This window comes from Chiloscyllium plagiosum, unplaced genomic scaffold (genome assembly GCF_037043375.1).
Source record: "Chiloscyllium plagiosum isolate Xiang-an unplaced genomic scaffold, Cpla_swu_hap1 HiC_scaffold_31, whole genome shotgun sequence".
NCBI classification, from domain to species: Eukaryota; Metazoa; Chordata; class Chondrichthyes; order Orectolobiformes; family Hemiscylliidae; genus Chiloscyllium; species Chiloscyllium plagiosum.
The window spans coordinates 26460986-26487554 of NW_028270169.1; the positions used below are offsets into that span (position 1 = coordinate 26460986).

The 26569-nt window shown below is 41.8% G+C and overlaps 1 protein-coding gene across 2 annotated transcripts in view; it reads left to right on the forward strand.

Moving 5' to 3' along the window:
- LOC122564029 (ras-related protein Rab-34) overlaps positions 1 to 26302 on the forward strand; it is a 57926-nt gene extending 31624 nt beyond the window's left edge. For both annotated transcript variants that reach the window (XM_043718482.2, XM_043718483.2), the window contains exons 4-11: positions 3157 to 3222; positions 4018 to 4119; positions 9347 to 9411; positions 13450 to 13501; positions 15800 to 15881; positions 17961 to 18051; positions 20249 to 20356; positions 23776 to 26302. In XM_043718482.2, coding sequence (XP_043574417.1) covers positions 3157 to 3222; positions 4018 to 4119; positions 9347 to 9411; positions 13450 to 13501; positions 15800 to 15881; positions 17961 to 18051; positions 20249 to 20356; positions 23776 to 23843 — 634 coding nt within the window. In that variant the 3' untranslated portion in view covers positions 23844 to 26302. The remainder of the gene's footprint in view (positions 1 to 3156; positions 3223 to 4017; positions 4120 to 9346; positions 9412 to 13449; positions 13502 to 15799; positions 15882 to 17960; positions 18052 to 20248; positions 20357 to 23775) is intronic.
- Positions 26303 to 26569: the final 267 nt, after the last annotated feature.

Consider the following 26569-nt stretch of genomic DNA (forward strand, 5'->3'; position numbering starts at 1 on the left):
AAGCTATCATGAGGGGGCACAATTTGAAGGTGATTGGAGGAAGGTTTAGGAGAGATGTCAGAGATAGGTCCTTTACACAAAGAGTGGTGGATGCATGGAATGCACTGCCAGCAGTGGTAATAGAGTCAGATACATTACGGACATTTAAGTGACTCTTGGGAAGGCACATGGATGGCAGTAATATGAAGGGTATGTAGGTTAGTTTGATCTTAGAGTAGGAAAAAAGGTCGGCACAATATCGAAGGTCAAAGGGCCTGTGCTGTGCTGTACTGTTCTATGTTCAATTGTTTGAAGGTGCAATGGTAGTATCCCTACTTCTGAACTGGGAGCTGAAAATGTGTTGCTGGAAAAGCGCAGCAGGTCAGGCAGCATCCAAGGAGCAGGAGAATCACGTTTCGGGCATGAGCCCTTCTTCAGGAATTGGGAGGCCTGGGTTCAATTCCCACCTGCTCCAGGCGTGTGTAATGACATCCCTGAAAACGTCAATTAGGAAAATATCATAAAGCAGACTGAGGGCGCTGCACTGATGCAGTGATAGTGTCCCTATTGCTGGGCTAATAACTTTCCTGTTTCAAGTCCCACCTGCTCCAGAGGTGTGTAAAAATGTCACTGAACAGATTGATTAGAAAATAAATAAACAATTATTTGTTGAGGGTCTTGTAATACACTGGTAGTGTCCCTACCTTTGAGCCAGGAAGCCTGAATTCAAGTCCCACCTCCAACAGAGGTGTGTATTAACACCACTGAACAGGTTGATTAAAAAAATACCTAAGTAATTATTTGAGGGGAGGTGGTGGCATAGTTGTATTGTCACTGTGCTAGTGATCCAAATCTGCAGGCAGATGTTGTGCGGGGGTTTCAGTTCAGAGTCCCATTGCAGCAGATGATGGAAAATGGTGTTCTGGAATTAAAAGCTAATGGTGACCATTGTCAATTGTTGCACAATCTGACTTATTGGTTTTTGTTACATGTGACAGTAATGTGGTTGACCCTTAACAATTAGGAATGGGTTAGCCAATGAATGAATGAAACAGAAATAAGCAATTTATTGTAAGGCCTCTATCGCTGAGCCAAGAGGCCTGGGTAGAAGATCTAATTGTTCTGGAGGTGAGTCATAGCATGTCTGAGCAAGTTGGTTAGAAAATATCTAAACAATTATCTTTGGGTTGGGGATAAGATCTTGCCCAACTATAAGTGAATGAATATCGTATTGGTGATGATTAAAGTATAAAACAGAAGTAGATGTTTGTAACTTATTAAACCTTTTACTCTGTTTACACTGGCCTTTTTGGGGGTTTTGTGGTCTATTGTATGCAAAGGTCTAATGAGAAAAGTCTTGTACAGTATTCGTTCCATCTCTGCAATTGTTTACAGGTTATAAGAATAGGCTGTGCATCATTATAGAGACTTTGGGAGACCTAGGCTTAGATCTGTCTCCCACAAGATCCTACATTTGTGCCCCCCAATACCCCCCTCCCCCAATCCTCATGTTACCACTGTAGCTGATGGTGGTTATTGCATTTACTTAAGTACTACTGCTTCCAGATCCCTCCAGACCCACATATAAATAAGATTTGTTTTTCTGGTAACCATTATTTTTACAAATTTGTTTGTGTAATTACATCTACCGCAACCCCATTCCCCCCTAAGTCTTTGCCTTTACAAATTCAGATGATCTGAAAGTTTCTGCTTGGAATGAATTATTATAATGTGTGAAGCATCTGCAGAAATCAACATTTCCTTAATCTTCTGAATTCTCTTGATGAGAAACCCAACACTATCTTTGTGCCTTCTTGAGGAATTCTCTCATATGGTCTGTCATGGCTGCTCATGTAATTTTGAACTCACACAGCTCAAAGGTCACGAAGCAGGGATTCTTTATTCCATTTTCATCAGGACATTAGAAGCATGAAAGGAAATTTAAAGTTTAAGCAAGGAAGACACAGTATGAACTTGGAATTAGGCTTGTGGTTTATATCTGGCTGAGGATATCTTTTGTTCCATCCTTCCAACAAAGACATCCTTTCCTCCAGAGAGATCCATTTGACTGTTCTAACTACCGGACTTGACATCCTCCCTCAATGTTGCTACCTACAGCTGGAAACCTGATACAATTGGCCCAGTTGCCTGCTCAATGCCTTCCTTTACCATCAGCACCTGCTGCTGGAGGTTCTGCTACATGACACCAGGCAAATATTTCACCAATTGAATCACCATACCGAAAAATCTCAGAAGATCCTAGATTAACATTGGAGCAGAGGAATCCATGATGGCTCTAAACATCTGCACTGTTGATAATGTGTCCAAAAATCAAATGAGTTTGTTAGAAAATTCATACTTATCATGAAGCCTCTTCTTGTAAGCACAACATAGCTTTTTTAAAAAACGTTCTCTCCCTTCTAAAATGAATACTGTACTGTTTAAGGTTTCCTTTCATACCAGAGATTTTTAGCTATGACTCACATAATCTTTGATATTGGTTTATCCTCTGGCTGAACGTGGACCAGGACTGCTCTCATGGGTCACTACCTCACAATGCAGCCTGTATCTCTGCCTTGGAGCTGCAGACGTCATCCTTCCAGTGGTGTCTTAACAGGTCTGAAATACTTCCTGTGTCATGCTTTGAAGAATTCTTGAGGGTTGAGTGTTGACTCAAGATTTTTTCGGGTTCACTGACCTCAGCAATCAGTAGTATCTGTTTTCTCTGAGGCCTTCTGAGTTATCAGTATGTAAGCCTTGTTGGGACTGGTTCTGCTCAGTTAAATCTTTACATCCCACCACTGCCAGCATATGCTGCCGCCTGTATTGTCGAAGTGAGTGGGTTCTTCAGGGCCTTATGTTGTCTAAAGTGTGTCAGGTTGGCAACTTCTCGTCTAATAAGAAGAACCTTGTAGAGAAAACCAAGGTGTAATTTATTGTATCTCTACAGCTATTTTTAGATTAAAAAGAAAATGCTCTGTAATACAACAAAGATAGGGTGGACCTAATACTTTTCACCACATTTTATGAACGTGGTGAAGAGTTTATTTCAAGTATTAGCAACCTTCCAAAAAGAGCGAGGGAAAATATTGTATTTGGCCAATATAAAATAAATGAAAAAATGTCTTTTTCCATCACTTTCAAGAGATATGTAAGATCAATCCATTTTAATTTTAGGTTGAAGATTTCCAAGATTATCGTGGTTGGAGACTTGTCAGTTGGAAAAACATGTTTAATCAATCGGTAAGTACAATCCTAAATGGACTTAAGCCAAGTTACATTAAATGAAATAGAGCCATTGAGATGTACAGCATGGAAACAGACCTGTTGGTCCAACTCGTCAAAGCTGATCAGATATCCTAAATTAATGTAGTCCCACTTGCCAGTACTTCGCCCATATCCCTCCAAACCCTTCATACTCATGTACCCTTCCAGATGCCTTTTAAATGTTGCAATTGTACCAGCCTCCACCACTTCCTCTGGCAGGTCATTCCATACATGCACCATCCTCTTCATGAAAAGGTTGCCCCTTAGGTCCCTTTTAAATCTTTCTTCTCTCACCAACGTCCTCTAGTTTTGGATTCCGTTACTCTGGGGAGAAAGACCTTGGCTATTCCCCTCATAATTTTATAAACCTCTATAAGGTCACCCCTCAGCCGCCGATGCTCCAGGGAAAACAGCCCCAGCCTATTCAGCCTCTCCCTACAGCTCAAACCCTCCAACCATGGCAACATCCTTGTAAATCTTTTCTTAACCCTTTCAAGTTTCACAACATCCTTACTATAGCAGGGAGACCTGAATTGAAAATGGTACTTCAAAAGTGGCCTAACCAATGTCCTGTACAGCCACAACATGACCTCTCAACGCCCATATTCAGTGTACTGATCAATAAAGGAAAGCATACCAAACCCTGCCTTCACTATCTTGTCTCAGATCTGAGAAAGAGGGAGATACCTTGCTGCATTTTTCAGCTTTTATAAACAGTTGTCTGAGATTTCATATATTTCATAACTTTCTATATCTCTATTTGCCTTTCAGATTTTGCAAGGACACATTTGACAAGAATTACAAAGCGACTATTGGGGTGGATTTTGAGATGGAGCGGTTTGAAGTGTTGGGAGTTCCCTTCAGTTTACAGCTGTACGTATGAAGGTGGAGAAATTAACTGCCAACATTTATCTGATTTGATTGCTGGAAAGTATTTGATTTGCTCTCACAATTCGTGGAGTTTGCAATATTTACAAATGTCAGGTGAACAGAGGTGGAATGGTGAAATAAGGGAGATTGTGACAGATGAAACTTAATGTAGGGCAGAGGAGAGGTAATAAAAACAAACTTATCCATTTTAAAGGGTATGTAACACCTAGGCACAAGGGAGTGAACTTACACAAATCTTTGAAGGTGACAGGAGAAATTGATAAGACATTAAGAAGCATTGAGAATTGTTGTCTTTCTGAACAAAGGTACAGTACAAAAGCAAGGAAGCTACATAGAACCTTTAGATGTTACTGATTAAACAATAGTTGGAGTACAGTATCCAAATTTGGGCATTATACTTTAGGAAGAATATTAGTGAGTTGAAGAGGATGCAGAATGGATTTACTAGAATGGTGTCAGAGCTGAGAGACTTCAGCTATGTGATGAAGCTGTGAAAGCTAGAGCAGAGCCTGTTAGAAGAACATTTAATAAGGATGTCCAAAGTTCTGGTGGGCTTTGGTAGAGTACACAGCGAGAAACTATTTCTGCTGGGGGCTAATGGTCAGTAACTAGATTTCAGGTAAGCACCAAGAAAATCAGCAGGGAGATTGGGAAGCATTTGTTCACGCAGCTGAAAGTTATGATCTTTAGCACATTCCTTGGAAGGGTAGTAGAAGGGGATCCAATAGCAACTTTCAGACGGGGATTCATGTTCCTGTTGAGCAGGAACTGAGGTCACAGATCATGATACAGGATAGGCCATTGAGATGAGGAGAAATTGAGAAGAACAACTGAAAAGGAAATCCTTGCAGGCCTTTGGGAAAGGAGCAACAAATGAGGCTAATTGGACAGCTCTTCCAAAGAGTAGGTACTGAGCCGAATGACTTTTCAGGAATTTATGGTGTGGATTTATGCTTTTCAGCAGGTTGAGGATGGAGGAATGGAAAGTGAGTGTTCTATGTGATCTTGCCTTCTCAGTTAGGCCAATCAGCCATTGAATGGCTGATGGCAGTTGCTCAGCAGGGTGGTAACCAGTTAGTGATCTGAGGAAAGGGATTCTACATGCAATTGGGAGTCTAAGCTTGGAAGTCATACAGCAGAGGGATTATACTGTGATCAGGAAATTGATTATGGCTAACCCCCGTCCCCCCCAGTCTCTCAATCACTTATTTTGTTTCTCATGGCAGGCTCAAAAAAGCTAATGAACGAAGTGTAAAAACAGAGGCCTCCACCAGCAGAGAACCTGCTGCTAAATTCAAGGTGATGCCATTGACAGAACATTGTTTTCTCTCTCAGTGTTGCCTCGCCAATACTGCTGTAAACTACTCCCAATTCTATTCCCATCCAATAGCCTAGAAATAGCCTGGGTGGCATGCGGCTCAGTGGTTAGCACTGCTGCCTCACAGTAACTGGGCCCCAGGTTTGATTCCACCCTCAGGTAACTGTGTAGAGTTTGCACACTCACCAGTATGTGCATTGATTTCTTCTGTGTGGTCTGGTTTGCTCCCCCAGTCCAAAGATATGCAGGTTAGGTGGATTGGCCATGCGAAAGTGTTCAGTGACTTACAGACCAGGTGGATGAGCCATGGGAAATGCAGGGTAAGAGGTATAAGGTAGATGGGTGGGATGCTCTTCAGAAGGTCGATGTGGACTCGATGGGTTGAATGGCCTGCTTCCACACTGTATGCTATGAAATATAGCAGGCAAAGAAATACTGGTAGATATTTTCACATGACTGGCTCTTTAGCAGTGTTATTTACTTTCCATAATATCTGAGGGTGGCACAATGATATTGTATTGCCAAACCAATATCTTCAGGCCAAATTGACCTCATTTTACCCTGAATGATAGCAGTAATGTCCATGCCCAGGAAACATGCATTCCATTTTATAGCACCTTGAATGCTCCATTAGTGCATCCTTGGAGTGCAGATGGATTCAGCTCCTCTGTTTCTGAGGCTTCTTAACGTTAGACCAATTGGAGTGCAGTGTCATGCAAATACACTCCATGTCCAGACAGAAGGCATTTACAGCTAAATCTGTGATGAGCAAGCAATGAGCTGAGGGGAAGTAGATCACACTGTATCCACCCTGTAATCAGAAAAGCAGGAAGCTAAAATTTTTTTTTTCATTTGTCATGTCATACTTCCACCTGAATCTGCCAGGAGCAAACAGTGTTCATGTAGATTCAGTAGATCAGTGAAGAGAGTAATAAGTACAGGCCTTTGGAGTAGATTGTATAATTCGTTGTCCAAATATTGCCACACCACTACCTCACTTCGACTTGCAATAGCTCGGTGGTTGAGCCATGTTTTGTAGAAGGTCGCTGGCCTGCAACTTTAACTCTGCTTTCTCTCCACAGATACTACCAAACCTGCCGAGTTTCTCCGAAATTTCTGTTTTTGTTTCTGATTTCTAGTGCCTGCACTTCTTTGGTTTTTTTGGTTAGGTGATCAGAATTCCCAATTCTGATTGGTATACACAGTGACCCAAATGAGTATTCATGAATCTATGTCAGTAACCCCTGATTAGCACTCTGTGATCCTGATTCAGATTCAAGTCAATACACTGTGACCTTGGAGAAAAAAAGAATACAGTGACCTCTAATATTCAGCGACTATATTCAGTAATTCCCTGAGTGATAGTCAGTTATTGATAATGTTGGTACCCGGTAACAACAGATCAGTTTTCAGTGATTGTCTCTAACAACCCCGCTGGAAATGTTTAGGAAGTCAAGATTAGGAACAATAGTGATACATCTGAGATTGGTATTCTGCCTGAACTATAGATGTGTAAAGGCCACTTGAGTGATGAACTGGAGTGTGCTGGCATGTTTTTTGAATGGAACAGAACAACCAAAAAAAAACGTTTAAGTGAAATTGTGGAGTAAATGAGTATGTCTAAATTGCAATATCACAGGCAAATGTACCTTAAGTTTCAATACCTGATATTAAATAAACCTTCAATCATTCAGTACAAGATGTGGCAAAAATTGGCAGTGTTTCCGGAATCCTGTTGTTTTGTAGGTTCATTTTTCAGATCTGAGTTTTAATATTCCCTAGATTCCTGCCATTTCAACAAGTCATGGGGTGGAGTCATTCCAGCCCAAAGAAGTGGATTTGGAGGGAGAGGGCAAGAAGAAGTGTGAGAAGCTGCATTTTGAGATGGCAGTGAACGGATTCTGACTTCTCATTCTTAAAGTAGCAGTGGTTCCCTGCCCAATAGTCATCTCCAAGTAAAAATAGAAGTAAAGTTGCTGCAGTCCTAATGGACCATGGGGCTGCTCTCTCACGAGAGAGAGTGAAACAACTAGGTGGTGGTTTAACCTAAGGGTCACCACACCGCAGGTGAGGGGAAGGTTGAAAAGGAGAATCTTTCGTGGTAACCTCAGCTAGTGCAGGAATTGAACCCACTCTATTGGCATAACTCTTCATCGCAAACCCACTGACGAGCCAACTAAGCAAACCAAATCCCAATCTCCAAATGATTAGACATTTTAGGTGCTATTTGGAACAGTCAAGCAGAGCGCCAGGCGCTCTACAAACGCAGTACACATTCTGTACACAAGAGTGTGCTGCTGGAAAAGCACAGCAGGTCAGGCAGCATCTGAGGAGCAGGAGAATCGACATTTTGGGCATAAGCCCTTCTTCCCAAAACGTCGATTCTCCTGCTCCTTGGATGCTGCCTGACCTGCTGTGCTTTTCCAGCACCCCACACTCCACTCTGATCTCCAGCATCTGCAGTCCTCACTGTCTCCTAATCTTCTGAACACTACAACAACAGATTCTATAACACAGCCTCCCATTTAGGAGGTGGAAGCACTGTAAAAATTCAGGTTATGAAGGATCCAGTAAAGGTCCCATCTCCTGGAAATATTCAGAGGGGAGAGGACTCGGCCCCTGGTATTTGCTAGCTCCAATCTGTACAATGAAGCGGAGCTATGATGAGGGTTTCAAGTGTGCTGATCTGATGTGGACACCAAGAGTAACTGAAAAGAGAGAGACTCTGTTTGGATGGGGAAGGGAGATCATGTTACTGGTGAAACTTGAAAGAATGCAGGACTTCCAAAGTGGGGCGTGAAAGATGAGAGAAATCCTTGATATGGAAGAGAGCGAGAGATATTGTTTTGAGAGACTCTGTTCCCAGAGAGAGAAGCATAATTTTAAGAAAATGCTTATTCTCTCAAATCTGCTCCAAGGACCTGACACAGATATATGAGCACCTGTGTTGAGTGCAGTAGGGTGTGACTGTGTAAAAGGGGCTGGATTATATGGGATGCTGTGTTCATTATCCTCCCTGGTGCTAAGTGATTGAGGGAGCGGGGGAGGTTGCCCTCCCAAGCCTGATGGTAGTCCTTCAGCAGTGTCAGCCTGGAAGTGATGTTAATTACTTTAAGGCGACCCTTCCACCCCTTTGTCAGAAGGAAGGCCCCACCTTCGAGAGCTGCTGGACAATCAGTGCCTTTCCAGCAGTGTCCAAACCAGGAGCAGTGACTATGACAGGAACTGCAGGCAGTTGTGGGGGAATGATTTTTAACAGGGTACCTCCGATGAACCCAGAAGAGGTATCCCATCTATCCCCATGAGCTTGTCTGACACCAACCCATGTAGCTAAAATGGCTGGCCTTCCCACATGGCCCAGCGTTTGTACTGTTATGGTTAGAACACCATGGATGGCAGAATGAAGACCTTAAGTGGCCATGAACTAGCCCAGTGGGCCCAAGGTAATGCGAGTCACCTGACATCTCCCCAGGGTCACACTTGAAATTTGAGATAGATTGGAGGCCATTTGGGTTGGTGGTGGGAAGGGCAGCAGCTGGATTTTGCATGCCCCACCCTCATTCATATCTGCTGCCACAGGAGTGTGTGAAATGGTGTCAGGAGATCATCCAGCATGCAGTAAAACCAGAGGAGAAGCTCTGAAGCATCACATATGCAGCCACTCAGTAGGCTACAGATATGCCCCTGGTATGACACTGTGGTACACTGTATATCAACATCACAATACTGAGTCCTGTGTACCTTCTCCTTTAGTTGTACAGACTGTACAATTGCTCTTCATCTTGTCTACGTAAGACTTCTGAAGGTAAACTTGGATACAAGTGAATTGTACATTATAAATATATAATAATGCTGAAATATTTTCTAAATTATGGACATGTTTTCTAATAGATGGGACACGGCAGGACAAGAAAGATTCAAGTGTATTGCATCCACGTACTACAGAGGTGCACAAGGTACAAGTCTAATTTTTCAACAGTATAGTTTTTTTTAACTATATGGTAATAAAGATGCTTTATCAGATTGGCTGAGTCATGTAAGCCAAAAAAGTTCAAATTCTTTCTACACTCCCGACCAATCTGTTGATGAGAGCCTATAAATAGCAGTGAGGGACTGCTGCTTTGATGAGCTGCTGTCTTCAAATGAAATATTAGCTGCAACCTGAGTGAACAAAAACAATCTATTGGCACAAACTGAAGAGGAGCAGCAAGTTCTTCTCCTTTCTTGAAACCAGTTACCTTGCCATGAAGTTAATTTGTTGTTTGTTTGATATTGCAGAACAACTTCAAGTCTGCCAGTTTGATTAGATTAGGTTAGATTCCCTAGTGTGGAAACAGGCCCTTCAGCCCAACCAGTCCACACCAACCCTCCAAAGAGTAACCCACCCAGACCCATTTCCCTCTGACTAATGTACCTAACACTATGGGCAATTTAACATGGCCTATTTACCTGACCTGCACATCTTTGGACTTTGGGAGGAACCAGAGCACTCGGAGGAAACCCACACAGACACAAGGAGAATGTGCAAACTCCACACAGACAGTCTCCCGAGGCTGGAATCAAATCTGGGACCCTGGCGCAGTGAGGCAGTAGTGCTAACCACTGTGACATTGTGCCGCCCCAAGAATCACTGCACTTGTAAATCGTTAATTATCTGAGGCACCTTGAGACATTTCAACATGACTAGAGGCTATATAAACACAAAAACTTTCATTATTGTATAGAATCTAACTTTGTTTTCACATTGAACTGTTTGAGGTAAGAAACCTGAGAATTCTGCATGTCTCAGAATTCCAGGCTTACTGAATGGAAAGCAATCCCTCCCCCCATTACACATTGCAACACATTCTCGTTGTTAGCCTTCTCTTCCCTACTCAGGGTGAAGTAAAATACTCCCCACAAATAATATATCCTTAAAACGTAGAGTCACAGAGTCATACAGCATGGAAACAGATCCTTTGGTTCAACCAGTCCATGCCAATCACCTGTCTGCTCCTGGTCCATATCCCTCCAAATTTTTCCTATTCATGTCCTTATCTATCTTTTCAATGTTGTGCCCACATCCACCACTTCCCAAGGAAATTCATTCCACACGTGAACCACCCGCTGTGTAAAAACATTTGCCCCTCATGTTTTTTTAAAATCTCTCTCCTCTCACTTGGTCTTGAAATCCCACATCCTAGGGAAAAGACGCCTACCATTAATCCTATCTATATCCCTCATGGTTGTATGAACCTTTATAAGATCATCTCACCACCTCCTACACTTATGCAGCCCTTCTTTATAGCTCAAACCTTCCATACCTGGCAACATCCTGGTAAATCTCTTCTGAACCCACTCTAGCTTCATAATGTACATCCTGTAACAAGGCATCTTCTGGGCCATCTGTCAGCTGGAAAGTTGTGATGTATAACTGGAATTTGGAAACTCTGAGACATTCTTCCTGATGCTCTGAAGAGACACTGAACCCTCTACATGGCCTTACCACTCTCAAGAGGTAAGTACAGGCCAACCCAGCATGGATTCACAAGCTAACATAGTCCCCTATATTCACGTCTCACAGTGATATTACGACTGGGTGACTCCCAACCACAACAACTCGCATTTATATAGTGCCTAGCCAAAAAAAAATCCGTAAGTGTTTCACTGGAGTATTATCAAAGAAAATGCAACATCAAAACATCATGAGATATTAGGGCCGCTGACAAAAGCATTGGTCAAAGCAGTAGATTTTAAGGAATGCCTTTAAAGATGAAGGGAATAAAAAAGAATTCCTGACCTTGGGGGCTTGTTAGCTAAAGGCCTGGTCACCAGTGGTAGAGCAATTTAAACTAGGGAGCATAGAACTGGAGGATTGCAGGTACCTGGGAGAATGGTGAGGCAAGAGGAGGTTACAGAAATAGGGAGGCTGAAGCCATGGAAGGATTTGAAAGCAAGGATGAGAATTTTAAAATTAGGGCATTGCTCATCTCGGAAACAGGAGAGCGAGCACTGAGGGAGATTGGATTTCTTTCCACATGGACTGAGCCCTTGATATTCTCTGATCCAATTTGACCAGTATCAATGGTCCTGAACCCTTCTCAAAAGCTGTGCTGCTAACATGCCTGATATCAGCAATCCCATTGTACCAAACTATAAAAATTGTTCTAAGCTCCTGCATTTAAAATGCTTTGAGACCTCTGTTGGTAACGAACATGCTGTAACATCGGTGCAAAGGGCGGTGCAGTACAACTGTAGTGATTGCACAAATTATTTGCCTGAATTCTTCGTGAAAACAAGACATACAGCACCATCCTGTGGTCAGGAACAGGTTTACAGTCATGTGTCAAATATCAAGCTCAAGTGATTGTGAAGCCAGAGGAACATTTTGGGGCGAGTTAAATGCCATACCACATGGACACCCTGCTGCTGAGTTTGAAGGTGAGAAGACATGTACAATGGAATATATGGCTAACCCACCACCTTTCTGCCAAGCCCTGAGCCATTTCTCATATTATAGCGGGCAAGTAAAGCTTCAGCCAGCCTGTCTGTCCCTAGGCCAGTGGAGGCCTGTGAGTTCCCGATTAAAGGCTATGTCAGGGTCTCTCTGTCACCATAATACGGTGGGCAGGGGAAGATGGAAGGCAGGTGGACATCTCTTCACTTCAGTGTGAAAGGTGTTAAGGAAGTGGGTACCTTCATGAAGTGTCCCCTGACACTTTGGGTGCAAACCCCTTCCCACCAAAAGCAACCCCACCCCTCCATGTTATCACCACCTTTTCCACCAGGGTGAGACGTCATAGTGGTGACCTTAATGCTACCTCTAGTAAACATCCGTTCTCTACGTCAGAAGATAAGTTGATGCTGCCTTTGCTGGTGGGTTGAGGTTACAAAGTCTCAGTTGCTGTCTCTCCATTAGAGCAGTGAAGTGGTAAGTGGATTAAGTTAAAACTTTTCCATTTGTTATCTGGGCTTAAGCTAGGGATTTTCTGTTTGTACATATATGCATATATTTTCATAGCAGCACACAATTGTTCTGTCGTACATCACATCGCTTCCAGAAGGAGGGGCAAGGGTCTGACAAAATTTGAAGGTTCCCAGTTGTTTATTCTGTAATTAGAAAGTACCATGCTGGGACTCTCCAGATGTGATAAAGAAGCATCATCATTGGAGGTTTGTCTCTACTGAAAATAATAAGTGGGAACCTGACAGATCTCCAGCTGGAAGAATTAGAAAAATGAGTCTGAACTAATTTTCTCTGGTAGTGGTGGGGATGTCCACTTGAAGTAATGAAGAGAAAAATAGGAGTTGTGTACAATGTCAGGGCAATTCACTGTGAACCTAATATCAGGAGCGGTATTATAACAGCAGGGCAATCTATTGTGGCACAGTGGTTGGTTGGCACAGTGGCTTAGTGGTTAGCACTGCTACCTCACAGCTCCAGGGACTCTAGTTTGATTCCAGCCTTGGACAACTGTCTGTGTGGAGTTTACACATTCTTCCCTTGTCTGCATGGGTTTTCTCTGGGTGCTCCGGTTTCCTCCCACAATCCAAAGATGTGCAGGTTCAGTGGAATGGCCATGGGAAATTGCCCCATAGTATCTGGGGATGTGTAAGTTATGTGGGTTAGCTATAGTAAGAACTCCATGTGGGTCTGGATGGAATACTCTTCAGGGGATTGATGCAGACTCAATGGGCTGAATTGGGATTTTATGTTTATCGGAGCCTAATTCTTACCATACTGGAAGACTGATGATATCTCTAAAAACCCAATTCTAGAATATTGTTTTAACAAGAACTTACCCTCATCACAGGTCAGTTTTACTAATCAGTGAATCAGTGGGTGACTTGAGAAAGCCTTATTCTTAAAACAGAAATTAAAATATTTACAAATTAGCAAGATAACTTTTCTCAGATCTCATCTGGGGCTTTGAATGATTTTCTTTGATATTTTGTTGAACATAATTCACTAATTTTACATAAAAATAATAATTGAAATGCCATCTCTTTTTCAGCAATAATAATTGTGTTTGATGTCAATGACATAGCATCATTGGATCATGTAAAGTAAGTAACAAAATGAAGTCTTTGCTTTATCTTTGAATTCACAGAGATACCTTCAAACACTCCATACTTATCCTTCCAAAAAATCTATTATCTTTTCTTTCATACCTGGATTTGTGATGATCACAGCTCAGTCTGGTGTGCTTACTTAATGGTGTCAAGGAAGACATTGTGGATTTCTCAACCTATACCAGACTAGCAGGCTGGTACAATGCACCAGAAGCTCAGGTCTCCTCCAGAGGAAGGAAGGAAAGTATTAACTGTATTAGATATCAACCCACTTTAAAATTTGCTAGTCCTTTGGACCATCCTGGACTTGCACAAAGCTCTTCCATTATTGCATGTCCTGGTTTTTCAACCGAATAGGAGTTTCCCTTCAAAGGAAAGGGACAATAGTAATTACTATAGTGGGGAAAAGAAGGAAAGAGTGAATAAATCATCTTCACATAATTAATAAGGGATTATGCACACAATCAAGTCCTCTCCTGCTCTCAACTTTGTTTCAAAGGTGACAGCTGTACCAAAGGTATTTGAGCCATCAGGACTTTATTTTTATGTAGCTGATTACTAGATTTATCCATTTTTGGGCTCATGAAAGGGAACAGCCTAGTTCCAATGAATGGTAGGTTAAACCAAGGGAAGATTCTGTCTCACAAGTCATATCTCTAGCATAAATCTGCTGTTTATTTGTTCACAAGACAAGACTTGTACTGCAAATTGCAGTGTAGATAATTTACAAACCTGGTTTTCTTCCACCCAGAACATGTTTTACTCTTTCATGAGGTTTGGGGCTGTGTGGCTAATCCAAAATATGTTGCCCACCCCTGATGTCCGAGAGAAGGTGGTGGTGAGCCACTTCCTGAAACTGTTTCAGTTCATGTGATACAGGGACACCCAAAGTCCTGTCAGCACTTGTCATGGCAACAAGGTAGGGGGTGGTGATATAGTTCAAAGTCAGATGTGTGGTTTGCAGGGAATGGTGTTCTCACGGTACATGCAACTCTGTACCTGCTGCCTTGTCCTTCTAGGTTGTAGAGCTCACAGGTTTGCAAGGTGCATTGGTGAAAGGCTACATATATCATGTATATTCAGTTCAGTAAATGGCAAAGAAATCTTGGCTTGATTTAAACTAATCTCTAGGCTTCTCTTTTTTTTCACTCATGCTTGGGATGTGAGATTTACTGGCAATGTCCGTATTTATAGTACACTCCTAATTACCCTTGAACCGAGTGGCTTACTAGACCCTTTTAGAGGGCATCAGACAGTCTGCTGCATTGGGTCTGGAGTCACGTTTGGTGGACTGAGCAAACAGAGCAGATTTCCTCCCTGAAGGGCATTAGTGAACTTAGACGTCAATGGATTTTTGCAATCGTTCAGTAATTTCATAGGCATTATTAATAATATTTAATCCAGTTTTTTTATCAATTGCATTTAACTTTCTCCAACAGCCTTGTTAGGATTTGAATTCAAACCTTTCAACTACTAATCAAGTAACATTGCTGCTATGCTACTGATCCCAGCTCTGATGCCGAGCAGCCAGTTCTGGTGGAGGAGGGTATACTTAGCCATTTGTGGACATAAACATATGTTGGATAAGTGCATCCACCAAAGTGTATCTGGACATTATGCCGAGGCTGTCTTGAAGACAAATGTCCAGTGTTCTCCTTATGGCAGTAGGTGGGCATGTGATTTTTATTTTGTGTTTAGGCCTGTGCAAATGCAAGTGAAGCATGACCATGCCCAAGTGGAAGAGGAGACCCTAGGGTTTAGCTACATGCATCTCCACCTGCAACTTGCAATACTGATGGTAACCACCAACACCCTGTATTTAAGTGACCCTTAGGTAAGAGTGTTGTCTGTAATCTGACGTGCATCGCCATGAGTGATCCACATCTCCTGGAGATGCACCCTCAGCAATATTTGTACTGAGTACAGGTACTGTAGGTTGACTGTTGGATTCCAAATCCCTAGTTTTGAATCTTAAGCTACTGGGAGTAGAACAATTTAACTGTGTGGCAATAGAACTGTAACTGTTACATTCAACATCACATCTTTTCATTTCATAATCATTCGCTGCTCCTTGACACTTCTTGAAATATTTAAACTGTTTTTGGCAGAATTTTGTTTAACATAGAAAAACACATAGAAATAAGTGATATAACATGATAACCAAATATTTTAGTGTATCAAATTAGCTTTTAGAATAAAAAGTCAAAATCAGCGATGGAGTGTGGTCATTTTCAGCTCTAACTGTTGACACTCTTATCCTTATAACAATTGCTATCGTGTTTTTTTTTTCAGACAATGGTTAAGAGATGCTCTTAAAGAAAATGACCCTACATCTGTCCTATTGTTCTTAGTTGGGACAAAGAAAGACCTTAGCGTAAGTAGAAAATACCTCTATTTAACTATTTATTTCCTATACTGCAAACCTTAAATTAGATTAGATTCCCTACAGTGGGGAAACAGGCCCTTTGGCCCAACAAGTTCATACCGACCCTCTGAAGAGTTACCCACCCAGACCCATTTCCCTAATGCACCTAACACTATGGGCAATTTAGCATGGCCAATCCACATGATCTGCATGTCTTTGGACTGTGGGAGGAAACTGGAGCACCCAGAGGAAACCCATGCAGACTCCACACAGACAGTCACCTGAGGCTGGAATCGAACCTGGGTCCCTGGTGCTGTGAGGCTGCAGTGCTAACCACTCAGCCACTGTACCAGCCTATGAGTGCTCCGATCTTGTTAGCTCTTAGAATGCAGGAACAGGAATGAGTCTTTCAGTTCCTTCCAAAGGAAGTGGTGGATGCAGGTAAGGCAACAATGTTTAAACGACATTTGGATTAGTACATAAATAAGAAATGTTTGCAGGGATATGGGCCAAGCACAAGCAGGTGGGACTAGTTTAGTTTGGACTGAAGGGTGTGATTGTGTGCTGTATGACTCTATGACTCCTGTCTATCATTCTGAACATGGTTAAAAATTACACAACACCTTCAAAGGAGCAGCACTGTGAAAGCTAGTGCTTCCAAATAAACCTGTTGGGTTATAACCTGGTGTTGTGTGATTTTTAACTCTGTCTACCCCAGTCCAACACCAGCTGCTCCGCATCATTCTGAACACGGCACTTCTGTGCCTCAACTTCATTTAACAACCTCTCAGCCACATTCTTTAATATCCTAACAGGACAACTGTTAGGTGGCACAATGACTCAGTGGTTAGCACTGCTGCCTCACAGCACCAGGAACCAGGGTTCAATTCCAGCATCGGGTGACTGCCTATGTGGAGTTTGCATGTTCTCCCTGTGTCAGCATGGGTTTCCTCTGGGTGCTTCCCGTTTCCTCCTACAGTCCAAAGATATGCAGGTCAGGTGAATTGGCCATGTTAAATTTCCCATAGTGTTCAGGGATTTGTAGGTTAGGTATTAATTAGGGGTAAATGTCAGGAAATAGGTCTAGGTGGACTAGTCTCCGGAGGGTCGGTGTAGACTTGTTGGGCCAAGTAGCCTGTCCCCACACTGTAGGGAATCTAATCAGATCAACTAACTACCAGTTAAAGCAAAGTATGGCGAATGCTGGAAATCTGAAACAGAAAGTGCAGGAAAAATGCAAAGTCTGGTAGCAACTGTGGAGAAAGAAATAAGAGTTAATGTTTTAAGTTGAATTGATTCTGCTTTGGAGCCGAAAGAAATTCTGAAGCTGTCATATTCAACTCAACATATTGACCCTGTTTCTCTGCCCACCTTTGCCTGACCTACTGAGGTTTTCCAGTACTTTCTGTTTTTACTTCAAATGTCTATCAATCTCAGCATTGCAAACTTAAATGAAGAGAATTGCACATTTCCACTGCTCTTTTGTGTGGCTCTGTTACCTTCTTTTGTCTTAAAAAAAGGTTACTTCCAGTTTTGGAAGTGCAGTTATTTTCACTACCTTACTTTTATGATTATTGGCCATCTTGTCCTGCCTTACTTATTCATTGTAATGTATAGGGTTTAACTTCAGGAGTGTATTACGTGTGGAGGAGCAGGATTACTCTGTTTGACCTCAGAAGGAAATGTGGAAATCCCCTGCCCCAGGAACACCTCCTTCCACACTACCTACATACACACACAAGCACACAAACTGGATTTTCTCCACAGTTAGTTATCTGAATTTGGGAAGCATTCCTGTAGTTCTTTAGAAGTTACATCTGTATGAATTTAACAGCTGTGCAAACTGCTTGGCATAGACTTTCCGGCCAATCGATTGGGAAGTCGGGAAGGGGTATGCAGGCCTATGCCTAGGATTGTCCAAAGCCTCCCAATTGTTCTGACTACTCAATGTGCCATATTCCACCCTGAGAGATAAAATTGACCCCCTTTAATGCTGACTACACTCACCAGAAATCCCTGCAGTGGAATGAATTTAAACACATTTTGCTCAAACTGCTTAAACAATATGTCATTCCTTGTTCTTTACAGTCAGCTGCCCAGTATAATTTGATAGAGAAAGATGCCATCAAAATTGCCAAGGAAATAAAAGCTGAATACTGGGCAGTGTCCTCTCTCACAGGTGAGTATAAAGTGAATTTAGCTTCGCCTCATGTTGAGAAAAGCACAGACCCGTTGTATATAATTTCAGATATTATTAATCTAAAGTATTAGTTAATTACTGAGTGAAGCGATTGCACAGCTCAAGCTTGGACCATTCTCTGTTTTTCAACAAGCTGGGGTCATTTTAACTTCTGTGGTATTGTAAGCGGGTGGTATCGGCACCCACAATCACCCTCAGTGTCTCTGTTCGCCTGCAACCTTACTTTCTCATTGTTTAAAAATGAGATTGTGGCTATTTTAAGACTGACCAAATCTCTTGCATTGACTAGATGTTTTGTCTGGGGCACTAAAGCTGATGGAATTGAGACCTGCACAGTTTTACATTCTAACATTTCAATGTTATAGGGTTACTATTGCAAGATGCAATGAGATCAAGTGATGACTAAAATTGAGGGCAAGTCATTCCAAATATCTTGTATGTACACATGGCAGATGTGCTAGTGTTTGCATGTGCACTTCTGTGCAACATTTGTGTTTGGGCAAAAACATCTTTTGTCTAGAAACAGTCCATAGTGACAAATTTGAAATGCCCTGGTCTTTTGCCTAAGCCCCTCCCATCTCTCAATGTTCCCTCCCTCCTCCTCTTCCATCATCTGTGACAGGACCTTCATGTAATGATCCCTGCACCTAGGATATTTATCCATCCTTTCCCGAGATCTCTCCTGGGCTTTAAATGCCCACACAGAACAATAGTATTGGACAGGTCGTTTTGTTATAACACATGTTCCGTTAGCACAAATTCACTTTAACATGATTGATGTATTGTGGACACTGTTTCTAAAGCGCAGACTTTTAATATGTGTGTTGGCTGTAATGCAATAATAACATTGCCAACACTTTAAGCGCTTTTTCTAAAGCACCATTTTTCTATAATGCGGGGTTGCACAAGAACACAACCGTCACATTATAGAATATCTGCCTGTTTTATGTATCCTGACTTTTTGTTCAGTGAACAAATTGCACCTGCACCCCATACCCACCACATCACCTTACAGGTCGTTCGGCATTTTCTTATGGTTGACGTATTTGCTGAGAATTTGCTGAATCGACCTTCCCCAGTTGGCCATTGCAACTTCTGTGGAAACTGTGGATGAACCATTTAAATGAGCTTTCCACCGGTTACAGTGTTCTGTCAGGAGAAGCCATTGAGCAATTTCCTGATGATTATGTGCGTTCTTATTGGAGGGGCCTAACCCAAGTTACTGGCTGTATAGCGCCAACAGGCGGTGCTCTTGAACCAATGTTCAACGCTATGTAATTCTAGTCAGATGCCAAAATTCCAATAGATTCAATCTCTAAAATAGATCCTACCAAAAAGCTGAAAGCAAGCAGTTTATTTTATCAGCCTGCCAAAACTGAATGAGATAAATGTAATAGTTATGGATTTCCTCACAAAATGCATCCAACTGATTCAACAATCTGTTACTAATTTGTGGGTTTTACAAAATTAAAATTGTGTATCCTTTTCATTTCCATGTTACTCACTCTAACAAAGTTAATATTTAAAATGTAACCAACGAACTGGAGTATATTTTGATATGCACTTTAGACGCAATGTATTATGGTTAAGACGTGGAGTCATTTAGTTCAGTTGGTCGAAGGGCTGGTTTGTGATGCAGAGTGATGCTGACAGCATGGGTTCCATTGCCACACCGGCTGAGATTTACTGTGAAGGTGCCACCTTCTCAACCTCGCCCCTCGCCTGAGGCCTGATGACCCTCAAGTTCAACTCACTACTGGCTATTTCTCTCTAATGAGGGAGTGGGACTTTGGTTCCATTCTATTGGTGACAGTTATATCACTCGGGTATTTTCATTTTCTGTCATCTGCACAGGCCTCCTGGATTATGCATTGTTCCTTCAGGCAGTTTCCAAAGAAACTATAGATCTATGTATTAAATGTACTGTGAGAAACTAGGGGAATTTGGTCTTCTCCTTATCTCCTGGTTTAAGGGTCAAGTAGTTAAACTTCTTTATTTGGCAGTTCTCCACTGTGCTTGCATATGTGCACCACTATATCATTGTGTTGACATGCTGGTATGTCTTTGCATTGCCGTGTTTGAAAGCAAGTCATTATTCTGTACAACACACTGTACCAGTAAACTGTTCTGTAGCACTTCAACTGAATGCTAATATGTTGCTCTTCATTAACATTAGGAGAGAATGTAAATGAGTTCTTCTTCAGGGTTGCATCATTGACCTTTGAAGCTAATGTATTGGCTGAGCTAGAAAAGACTGGCCCCAGGAAAATTGGGGATGTTGTTCGTAAGTATAACTGTTAATAAAGTACAATATCTTTCCCACTCTGTAGTAACTATTCAGCTTGTCAAAGTTGTAATGGCAGCAGTAGTGATAAACCATCCCACTGGGGATATAGAAAAGTGGTTTGAAATATACATTTTAAAAGATGAGATTTCTTCTGAAACAGTGAGATGTCAAACTTTCCAAAATCAAATAAAGTCAGTTGTCAGGTTCATGAAAAATACACAGGCAGGAGGCTGGAAGAACACACCAAGCCAGGCAGCATCAGGAGGTGGAGAAGTCAACATTTTGGTGTAACCCTTCTTTGGTCAATTTCATGGGGGCTTTATGCACCCCCAAACAGATCCTGATGCTTAACAACAGGCCCCTGAACTACCCTGTCAACTGAAAAAGTGTATTAGCTACTGACAGTAGAAAAATGAAAACATAGAGAAAACTATTTAAAATATCTGTCAAGATGGGCGTGGAAGCATTTCCCAACATGCTTCAGTGAGGAGTTATTCCCAGCTTCCTAGCCTGTCACTTCCCTGCTGTGACAAAAATGATAAATGATGCACTATCAACTTCCATTGTCTGGTTTTAACACTGGACTTTCAAAATGGTTTCGGAAGGGAAAGAATCACTGCCTTAAACAGTAAACACTTGACAACAGTTTGAGCAAAGATTTAAGAAACTGTCAGTAAACAAGAACCAGTCAGAAGTGAAATTAATATTTTTATCAAAAGAGACTGCTACCAGGCAGGCTTGAAGAAAGTTGTATCTCCTGTTTGATTTACACCTTTATTATAAGTGTCACACACTGGTGATGAAAGACCATTGCTTACAAATGTACAACTTGAAGACAATGAACCCAGATTTGGGATTACATTGATAAGATATATCTCAGGGATTTATTTTCAGCAGAGCAGAGGAGATGAATTTGTACCAGAACTGGAGAACTCTCTCTCTCCCCCTCTCTCTGTCTCTCTTTCTTTCTTTCCTTTCTTACTTTCTCTCTCATCTCTCTCAGGAAGGACGAAACTCAGTAAATTGGAGAAATATTTACAACTGATCCAACACGACACTGATCAACTGTGGTCTCAGGTTAAAACTTACACCTGCAGGACACTCCAGGAATACTAAAAACATTGCATTTTATAAAAATTATCCTTTTCAATAGAAACTATTCATGTTTTAACTCTGTGTGTATGTGTGTGTGTGTGGGGGGAGGGGGTTAGTTGAAGGGCTTTTGCCCGAAACGTCGATTTCGCAGCTCGTTGGATGCTGCCTGAACTGCTGTGCTCTTCCAGCACCACTGGTCCAGAATCCTTAGTCTGTCTCACCAGAGTTCGAAAGTAATGCATCTGCTCCTCCCATCTTTCATTCTCTTCCTTTCAATCTTGACATTTGTAGTCCCCTTTAAATTGAAGGCTGTTCAGTTTCTTGGATACCATTTATGGAGAATGTCTTTGTCAAGTGGGTGATTGCTTCTCTGCAGTTACTTGAGTGTCCGAAACAGGCAGCTCCTTCCTTGCAGTGTCTTGATTCATTGGACATTAGTTGTCTCTTCTTAGTGGTAGCTTTTATGAAGTTGTAATACACCAGATCTTTGATCAGCCAATTCTTATTCCCAATCTGCCTGTAGATTTGTGCTGAAGCATGTAAACTTTTACTTCGAATTATTGATTGGTTTTCACTGCCTCAGTCTTCAGCAGTAGTTGCAGTATTTGTGCAACCAAACATGTTCCCTTCCTCAAGTCTACTGTTTGAGGTTTGCTTCTTGGCATGATCTCTGTCACTGTATTAACGACTCTTGCTAGAATAATAAGGAAGTCATATATTCTGCTTGAACTTGCCCCTGGTATTAGGGGCAAAATACTGACATGGATTGAAAAGTGGTTGGCTGACAGGAAACAAAGAGTAGTGATAAACGGCTCCCTTTCGGAATGGCAGACGGTGACCAGTGGTGTGCCGCAGGGATCAGTGCTGGGACCGCAGCTTTTTGCAATGTACATTAATGATATAGATGAAGGTATTAAAAGTAATATTAACAAATTTGCTGATGACACAAAGCTGTGTGGCAGGGTGAAATGTGAGGAGGATGTTAGGAGAATACAGGGTGACCTGGACAGGCTAGGTGAGTGGACGGATGCATGGCAGATGCAGTTTAATGTGGATAAATGTGTGGTTATCCACTTTGGTGGCAAAAACAGGAAGGCAGATTACTACCTAAATGGAGTCAAGTTAGGTAAAGGGGCAGTACAATGAGATCTAGGTGTTCTTGTACATCAGTCAATGAAAGCAAGCATGCAGGTACAGCAGGCAGTGAAGAAAGCTAATTGCATGCTGGCCTTCATAACAAGAGGAATTGAGTATAGAAGCAAAGAGGTTCTTCTGCAGCTGTACAGGGCCCTGGTGAGACCGCACCTGGAATATTGTGCGCAGTTTTGGTCTCCAAATTTGAGGAAAGACATTCTGGCTATTGAGGGAGTGCAGCGTAGGTTAACGAGGTCAATTCCCGGAATGGCGGGATTATCTTACGCTGAAAGATTGGAGTGACTGGGCTTGTATACGCTTGAGTTTAGAAGACTGAGAGGGGATCTGATTGAGACGTATAAGATTATTAAAGGATTGGACACTCTGGAGGCAGGAAGCATGTTTCTGCTGATGGGTGAGCCCCGAACCAGTGGACATAGTTTAAAAATAAGGGGTAAGCCACTTAGAACAGAGTTGGGGAGAAACTTCTTCACCCAGAGAGTGGTGGGTGTATGAAATGCTCTGCCCCAGAAGGCTGTGGAGGCCAAGTGTCTGGATACTTTCAAGAAAGAGTTGGATAGAGCTCTTAAGGATAGTGGAATCAAGGGTTATGGGGATAAGGCAGGAACAGGATACTGTTTGAGGATGATCAGCCATGATCATAATGAATGGTGGTGCTGGCTCGAAGGGCAGAATGGCCTACTCCTGCACCTATTGTCTCTAGAGTCACTTCAGCATCTAATGTCAGATTGGAATCTGTCACAGCTACTTGTTCACCAAGTTGTATCACACTCCAAGTTACATCCATTTCATCTTCATCAGTTGGCACTAGTAGTGTATGCTGTTGATTGGGTACCTTTGTTGCTCTTTTAATTGGGGCCCTATGTATGAAGATTACAAGTGATATCCCAGCTGAAGCAAATCAGGACACCAAGAAGATGGCAACCAAAATGCCAGGGTAAATGTGCTGTCAACTAACTTAATAACATTTCCATGCCTAGTGACTTTGCTTAAAATAGACCTTGGTGTCATTAGTTGAGTAGGAAAAATTGAATTAAGGTACAGGAAAGAATAGATTTTAAAGTTGTGCGTGTTCGTTCCGAATTTATTTTTGTTATGAAGTATCATCAGCTAGAATGTACAGTCTTGTCTGTTTACCTTTTTAACAATACTTTCTTTCTCCACAGGTATCAACAACAATGACACAAACCTGTTTAAAAATGCAAAGAAATCCAAGCCTAATTGCTGTCAATGACAGAGAGCACACTGCCAGTCTAACAGGTTACATGTATGTTGCACTGTATTCATTTTTAACCAAAGTTTTCTCACGCCAACAAAATGTCACCAGCCACTTCCCAATTGCCTTTATAATGCAAATCAATGTTAGGAGATGAAAGAATAATGCCATTCAGGAGAAATGTCCAGCAAGGAACCCTGTCCATTTGAAAATATTGCTGTCAAGCCTTTGCCACATATGTCAATCTTGCAACATGTCATAATCATCAGTGGAAATAAAACGTAACACTCCCATGAACTGCAGCTCACTTGGATGGTCAGTTGCGTTGAACTCTGTTATAACCAGAAAGAAAACCATTGTTGGAGATTTTGTGCCTTGCACTGTTGACTTAGACCTAAAAATATCACTTCTCCAGGACAAACATAAAAAGCAAAGGTCTGGGATGGAAAACACAACAAGGTACCCACTAAAATTCCTCTTGGGGAATTTTCCTCATTTTATATACAAAACAAGAGGTGGAAAACTAGGCTTTGAGTGTCACAGATTCTTAAATGAGCTCATTCAATTGATATCCATTTACAACATTGGAAAGAAAATTGGATGATCTCCCTTACAGGCTGATTTTCCTGCATTTGTCTCAACTGAGTAATCCGTAGCCCCAAGTTCAGGACCTGGGAAAATACTGTTTTTGACGGTATGCAAAGACTCCACAAGGTTACATAAAGCAACACATATCAACAGTACTGTATACCCAATTGTATAGCTGAACCAAAGCTTTGTCATGTTTGTATGTACTCAGTGCTAATTGAAGAACTGCAGAGATGGAGTGTTCAAGTATTAAGGAGAAACATTGTTTGCATGTATTTCAACACCAGAATCATTAATCCTGCCAGCAATGCAAGTTTACATACAAATGTAATTATTGTGTCTATAATTTTGAAATGACTCAGCTGCATCATTATCAACATAAAATACAAGGTATTTCCTTCCTCTGTCCTAAGTTCTATCCTTTTATGACACCTGACTTGCAGATTCAGTCCAGGTATAAAGGGAACCAGATAGTGACACCGCTGTTTGTTGGTTTCCAGTGGACAAAAGGAATATTTAACCTGTGCCAGCAACCAGACGACACTTAGTTACACAGGTAGAGACCAACATTATGGGTCACTGCCCCTTGACAAAGCCCCAGGAATTTTGGGACTCTTCCAAAGCAGGCCCAGATGCAAAGGCATTCTGACCCTTCCAAAATATTTTCTTGCTCCCATAAGAACCAGATATCCATCGGAGATGTCCTGATGAAAAAGTCCTTAAGACTTTGTGAGCAGTTGCCTTTCGATTTAGTGTATTGTGTCTGTGCCAGCTCAGGAATGACTATTCAAACTCTCCAACTCAGTTCTTATCATGCTGCCAATTACTTATCAAACTTTTTACTAAGGGATATTCATCCTTCACATTCACTCTGTCCAGTCCCTCATAATTTTGTACATCTCAATTAAATCTCCCACCAGCCTCCTCTGTTCCACAGAAAAGAACTCTAGCCTATCCATTTTTTCCGAATAGCTAAAATTCCTTATTCCTGACAACAGGCTTATCATTCACCCCTATCCCTTTCAGTGTGATCCTGTTTAATACAATAAACAGAACTCTGTGTAGTACTCAGTGTTCCCCAATTAATTTTGTATACTCTCAAGAAGCTTGCTACCATCCAGGAAAAAGCAGCTTGCCTGTTTGGCATTCCATCTACCACCTTAAATACTCAGTCCTACCACTCTGATGTGCATTAGCTATGGTGTGTACTGTCCAGTTGATGGACGACAGCAATCCTTCAAGACTCATTTGACAGCAACATCCAAACGTGTAACCTCTGCCATCTACAAGGACAAGCTGGTACACGTGAACACCATCAACTGAAACCATACACCATCTTGATTTAGAAGTACAACAGCGTTCCTTCACACTTTCTGGACCAACATCCTGGTACCCTCTCCCTAACAGCATTGCAAGTGAATGTACCTCCACTACTTGGACTGAAGAGGTTCAAGAAAGTGCATCACTGCCATCTTCTCAAGGGGACCAGGGATGGACAATAACTGCTATCTTGCCAGTGATGCTTGATACTGCACTTAAAGAGTAAAGTGCTGACATAAACCATCCTCCCTTCTTTCACCTCATCTTCGAAAATGGAAAGTGGTGTTTCAGCAAACAACTTGGTAACTTCTAAGGTGTTGAGTTCGACTAAATTTTAAACTGTCCATGCAATGTTGCAGCCTGACAATAGAAACTGTAGAGGTTACAATTTTTTTGAAGAGGATAAACAAAATAATTCATATTTATAAAAGGGATAAGTGCAATTGGTTGAGAATACTCCAATACAGTATTATTCTTTCTGTACAGGTTGTTTAAAGATAATCCAGTTTTACATGGCCTTATGATTTAATAATGGAAATGTGTTGCTGGAGAAGCGCAGCAGGTCAGGCAGCATCTAGGGAACAGGACAATCAACGTTTCGGGCATTAGCCCTTCTTCAGGAAGAAGGGCTAATGCCCGAAACGTCGATTCTCCTGTTCCCTAGATGCTGCCTGACCTGCTGCGCTTCTCCAGCAACACATTTCCATCTCTGATCTCCAGCATCTGCAGACCTCATTTTCTCTTATGATTTAATAGACTAGTTCTGCAGCTTGCCAAATTATTTATCCCAAATTTGAGGACCAGAATTTAATGGAAGCAGCAGTGAGCCCATCCAC